Raw genomic sequence first — 6000 nt, 5'->3', positions numbered from 1 at the left:
CAGAAAACCAAACACCACATGTTCTCACTCACAGGTGGGAATTGAACAATGAGATCACTTGGACACAAGAAGGGGAACATCACACACCGAGGCCTATTGTGGGGAGGGGGGAGGGGGGAGGGATGGCATTAGGAGATATACCTAATGTAAATAATTGTTACAACAGTAACAGCTATGAACATATATGCATCTAAGAACAGAGCCCAAAATACAGGAAGCAAAAAGTGACAACTGAAGAGAGAAATAGATAATTCACCAGTATTAACTGGAAACTTCAATATGTACATTCCTTAATGGATTTTAAAAACCAGAAAGAGGCTCAACAAGAAAATAAAAGACTTCAATAACACTATAATCCAACTAGAACAAACATCTATAAGATATTCAAACAAACAGTATCAGAATACAGATTCTTCTTTTTTTGAGACAGGGTCTGTCTCTGTCACCCAAGCTGGAGTGCAATGGCATGATCTCAGCTTACTGCAACCTCAACTTCCCAAGCTGGAGAGATTCTCCTGCCTCAGCGTCTCATGTAGCTAGCTAGGACCACAGGCACATGCTACCACACCCAACTAATTTTTTTATTTTTTTGTAGAAATGGGGTCTCACATTGCCAAGGCTGGTCTTGAACTCCTGGGCTCAAGCAATCCTGTCTCAGCCTCCCAAAGGGATGGCATCACACGCATGAGCCACTGGGCCTGGCTTACAGATTCTTTCCAAGCATACATGGAACATTATCCAGGAGTCCACATGCCAGGCCACAAAAATAAGCCTCAATAAATTTCAAGCCGGGCATGGTGGATTATACCTGTAACCCCAGTACTTGGGGAGTCTGAGGCAGGGAGATTACATGAGGGCAGAAGTTCAAGACCATCTTGGGCAATGTGGCAAAACCTCATCTCTACTAAAATTAGAAAAATTAGCTAGGTGTAGTGGTGTACATCTGTAATTCCAGCTACTTGGGAGTCTGAGGCACGAGAATCGCTTGAACCCAGGAGGCAGAGGTTGCCGTGAGCTAAGATTGTACCACTCCACTCCAGCCTGGACAAGAGAGTGAGACTCTGTCTCAAAAAAAATGTTTTTAATTTAAAGAAAAGAATTTCAAATGACTGAAACCATACAAATTATTTTTTCTAACTACAATAGGATAAAGTCAGAAATTAATAACAAAAAGAAATGAGAAATCAAAAAATGTAGAAATCAAATAAACACTCCTAAGTAACAACTCAAAAATGAAAACAAAAAGGAATTAGAAAATCTTTGAGATATATGAAAACATTAACATATCAAAACTTATGGAATACAGCTAAAGCAGTACTTAGAAATTCATAGGTGTAAATGTCCACATTAAAACAAGATCTCAAATCAATAACCATCTTAAAAAACTGGAAAAAGACATGTACATCAAACCAATCAAAAGTAAAGATTAGAGTGAAATAAGCAACATATATACAACAGGAAAAAGAGAAAAATCAATGAAACCAGAAGTTAGTTCTTTGAAAAGACAAAAATTGACAAACCTTAACCAGACTGACCAGAGGGGCAAAGGCTCAAATTAATCAAATAAAAACCTTGAAAGGGAAGGCATCACTGCTGAGCATGTACAAATAAAAAGGATTACAGGGGAATTCTATGAACAATTATATGCCAACAATTAAATAACCAAGATAAAATGACTAAATTCCTACAGAGACCCAAGCTACCAAAACTGCTTCAAAAAGAAACAGAAAATCTGAATAGACCCCTAACAAGTAGAGAAATTGAATTAGTGACCTCTAACAAGTAAAGAGATTGAATCAGTGACTCAAAAAAAATCAGCCTGAGACCAGCCTAGACAACATGGCAAAACCCCATCTGCACAAAAAATACAGAAATTACTCGCACATGGTGGCATGCACCTCTAGTCCCAGCTACTTGGGGGACTGAGGTGGAACAATTATTTGAGCCCAAGAAGTTAAGGCTGCAGTGAGCAACGATCATGCCACTGCACTCCAGTCTGGGTACCAGAGTGAGGTCCCGCCTCAAAAAATAATAATAACAAATAAAAATAATTTTTAAAATTAAATAAATGAACAAATGAACAAATGAATGAATGAATGAACCAAGAAAGAAAAGGCCTGGTCTCCAGGAAACAGCAGATGCACCTGCCGAGAAAGGTGAAGCAAAGACCCAGTATGACAAAGAGATGTCAGGATGATGGGTTTCCAAGAGGCAGTGAAGGCAGCCAGTCCAGGTGGAAACAGGCTTTAGGGACCAACTGGCAGAGAGGTTACAGGTATCCAGCATAAACCACACTGTGCTGTGCAGTTTGACACAGTGAGCTACTCTTATCCCACTTGTTGGGAATGGTGGGGGCCCTCCCCAAACCCACATTTCTAGACACTAGCCTGGGGCCAGGCCTGTAAGCAGGCCTTTCTAAGGACAGCAGTCTCAGGCTGGCTGCATGAACTCTTTCCTGTACTCTCACCTCTCTAGATCTCGGTTCTACCATGTCGTTTCTCCCTGATTTGCTAGTTTGCTGTGGTTACTTTCCAAACATACAGGGGAAGCCTCCTGTTAAGATGGAAACTGTGTAAAATGGTGGATTCACGGTCTGGGGTCACATCATGTTACACAGCATGGCGTGAGGCCAGCCCTGCAGCAGGGCAGGGTTTCACTCTCAAGACCTGTTTCCTGAACAACCATGGTGACTTCGTCATTTAACAGTCCCTTCCCTTGATATCATGCCTTCCCTGATCATCTGTGCCCTCCAATTTTCCCTGAGAGATTGTTCAGTATTGCTGCTGAGTTCTTTTTCCTCCTGTGTTCTCACCATACATTCAAAGACCAGAAGGCTGAGGTTCACAAAACAAAGGAATTAAAAAAAAAAAAAAACTATTCTCACAGATTATCTTTCGTAAAGAACAGAAAAGTAGTTTTATTCCCATCTAATCATCCTGTGCACAGATGGTGAGAGCAATTCCAGATCAGGCATGACTCTCAACCACAAGGAAACATAGTCCACTTGTTTGCCCGTGGAGCCGCCACTTGAGGGTCTGGGGCCCACTGCTGTCATATTTGCCTTGGAGACATCAAGACAGTTAACTCCTGTATATTTCAGTATTCCATCCCATTTGCAGATGCCCAGTACGCCATCAACTATTTTGTGAAACAGGGCAGAGAAAATTAAAGGCAAGTCCGAAGAACAGGGTTTTGAACTTGGTTCTGACTCTTAGTAGCTGTGTAATCTCTCAAAAGTCACTTCATGTCTCTAGGCCTCTGGGGTTTGCATGGACAAAATGACAGGCTCAGATAAGCTGCCCTGTGAGTCCACTCCAGTTCTGTCTGGAATTTTAACACTACTTTCCCCCTTAAAGGAATGACCCAGGGTAAAAGTTTGGAATTAATTTGGTGTTAAGTTTCTCCATCACAGTTAAAATTATACATATCTGATCATTATACTATTTTAAAAATTTGGACTATAACAAAGTCACATTTCCGGACTCCAGTTGTCTTGGGTCTGATGAGACGCTGATCCCTTTGCATGGAATTATACACACTGAGAATGACATGAAAACAGAAAGTTACATTTAAAACATGATTTCTAAAATTATAACTTATGATTTTTTATCCAAACACATCCTGGAATGGCTTCATTCATTCAAATGTATTCTAGGCACCTACTATACTAAGTGCTGTCTGTACAGATATAGATACAGAATCTTAGATATAGAACCATAAAACTGTAAGAGTGCTGAATTTTTCAATACCAATTGCTTTTAAAATCAGTATGTGGCATGGGACCTGGCCAGTCTGGGTGAGAAAGTCTCATTTCTGAGGAAGTGGAATCGGAGGGGACCCCTGATGTATGATCTGGACAAAATCTCCAACTACCCTCTAACCGTATATTCTTTGAATAAAATAACCACAACAGAAAAAGTACTGCAAATCAAGATATTAACTGGAAAAGAATGGGGGGTAGAGCAGAAGAAAGGAAAAAATCTGCACTCACCGGGACTGTGGCAATCCTTTTTTACTGAGATCTGCCCTCACACGTTCTCCTACATGTCTGTAAATTTCCACTAAGCTGTTTATTGCTGCATCTCGAACCTAGATATAAAAGAAGAGATCTTACAGCTGCTCTGTGTCATCCCCCAGCAAGTCCTGCTGGGATACAACAGGCCATATACCACCCCAATTTATCACCATTTTACCAGTGGAACTGTGAATACAATCCTTATATACATTTGTCTAGAGAAAGCCATGTTTGACAGTTTTCACTTTGCTGATACAATGTCAAAGGGTAGTAAAACTGTGGGACCCCCATTCCTATATACACAGTAAAGTCCATATCCTTAGTTCTTTGCATTCTTTAAGATAATTTCAGAAAACTGGAATTTTCAGACCATCTTTCCAAATTAAGAAACAACACTAAAAATAAATAAATTATACTAAAAATAAAATACCATGTGAAACACTCTGGGTTTAAGTCAACTAAACAAATACTTAATGAGCAACAAAAATGGAGAGTACAGGCTATATGAAGTTCCATACTCAAGAAGCCCCTAGTCCTAAGAAGGAGATTTTTAAAAAGTCCTAAAATTCTACATTCATTACAGGGCATGATGCAATAGACATTATTCAAGAGCATAAAGAGCTTGTGGTTTAAAGAAGGGAGCAAACACATTAGGGGATGTCAAGGGATGCCATATGAGGAAAAACCACTGCAAAGTGCTTGGAACAGCAGGATTTCACCAGGTCCAGATGGAATGAGCGGATTCCGAATAAGACACAGCCTGTGCAAAGGCACGAAAGCAGACATGTACGGCACATGCTTCAGGAAGAGGAAGTACACCAGTCTGGCCAGACCAGATACAAACTAAGAAAGCAGCATGAAATACGAAATAAGGTGTGAGAGACAGGGTAGATTTTTTTTTTAACCTGGGAAAATTTGAATACAGACTGTATATTACACATCACTGTATCAATGTTAAATTTCCAGGGTGAGAAAAATGATGAGTTTATATAAGAAAATATCCTTGTTATTAAATGATACACACTGATACGTGTAGGGTTTAAAATATCGTTATAGGCTGGGCGCGGTGGCTTACGCCTAAAATCCCAGCACTTTGGGAGGCCGAAGCAGGCAGATCACGAGGTCAGGAGTTCGAGACCAGCCTGGCCAACATGGTGAAACCTCGTCTCTACTATCAACACAAAAAAATTAGTCGGGCACGGTGGCACATGCACCTGTTATCCCAGCTACTCAGGAGGCTGAGGCAGGAGAACCCAGGAGGCGGAGTTTGCAGTAAGCCAAGATCGTGCCACTGCACTCCAGCCTGGGCAACAGAGCGAGACTCTGTCTCAGAAATAAAAAAACAAAAAAAAACAACTAAAAAAAAAAATCATTGTATCTGCATGTTACTTTCAAATGGTTCAAGAAAAAAGTGTGTGTCTGTATATGTATGTATGTGTATACACAGAGATACAGAACAAATGTGACAAATGTTAACTGGTAAATACACTCAATTTCTCTGTACGTTAAAAAAATTGCAAATAAAAAGGTAGGAAGAAAAACATTTTTAAAATATAAAATGGAACCAAGGCCAGGTGGTACTGGGGGAGGCTGTGCTTAATTCAGTAAGCAAAGATGGGAGTACAACATCAAGGTAGTGCAGAATGGAGAGAAAAGAAGTAGGAATACAAACAAAAATTTACAGTTTGAAATACTGAAGGTAGCCCTCTGATTTTGCAGTGTTACATGACAGGTAACTTTACTCATAATTTTTATCTCTTCCAGCGGAAAAAGGCAAATCTTAGGCTATATTATCTTGTCCCCCAAAACCTCATGCTATAGACTGAACTGTGTGCCCCCAAAATTCAAATGATGAAGCCCTAACTCTCCAACATATTTCAAGATAAGGCCTATAAGGATGCAATTAAGGGCCCAGCACAGAGGCTCACACATGTAATCCCAGTGCTTTGGGAGGCCAACGTAGAAGGACAGCCAGAGCCCAGGGG

The 6000-nt window shown here is 40.4% G+C and overlaps 1 protein-coding gene across 4 annotated transcripts in view; it reads right to left on the bottom strand.

Moving 5' to 3' along the window:
- CLASP1 (cytoplasmic linker associated protein 1) overlaps window positions 1-6000 on the bottom strand; it is a 333527-nt gene that overhangs the window by 187061 nt on the left and 140466 nt on the right. For 3 of the 4 annotated variants that reach the window (XM_011983419.1, XM_011983418.1, XM_011983417.1), the window contains exon 7: window positions 3992-4089. The exons of the other annotated variant lie outside the window; for it this stretch is intronic. In XM_011983419.1, the coding sequence (XP_011838809.1) occupies window positions 3992-4089 (98 nt within the window). The remainder of the gene's footprint in view (window positions 1-3991; window positions 4090-6000) is intronic. 4 annotated transcript variants of the gene reach the window in all.

Source organism: Mandrillus leucophaeus, unplaced genomic scaffold, assembly GCF_000951045.1.
Source record: "Mandrillus leucophaeus isolate KB7577 unplaced genomic scaffold, Mleu.le_1.0 Scaffold25, whole genome shotgun sequence".
Taxonomy (NCBI): Eukaryota; Metazoa; Chordata; class Mammalia; order Primates; family Cercopithecidae; genus Mandrillus; species Mandrillus leucophaeus.
Note: the sequence above shows the minus strand (reverse complement) of the source record. Positions and strands in the feature narration are given on the sequence as shown.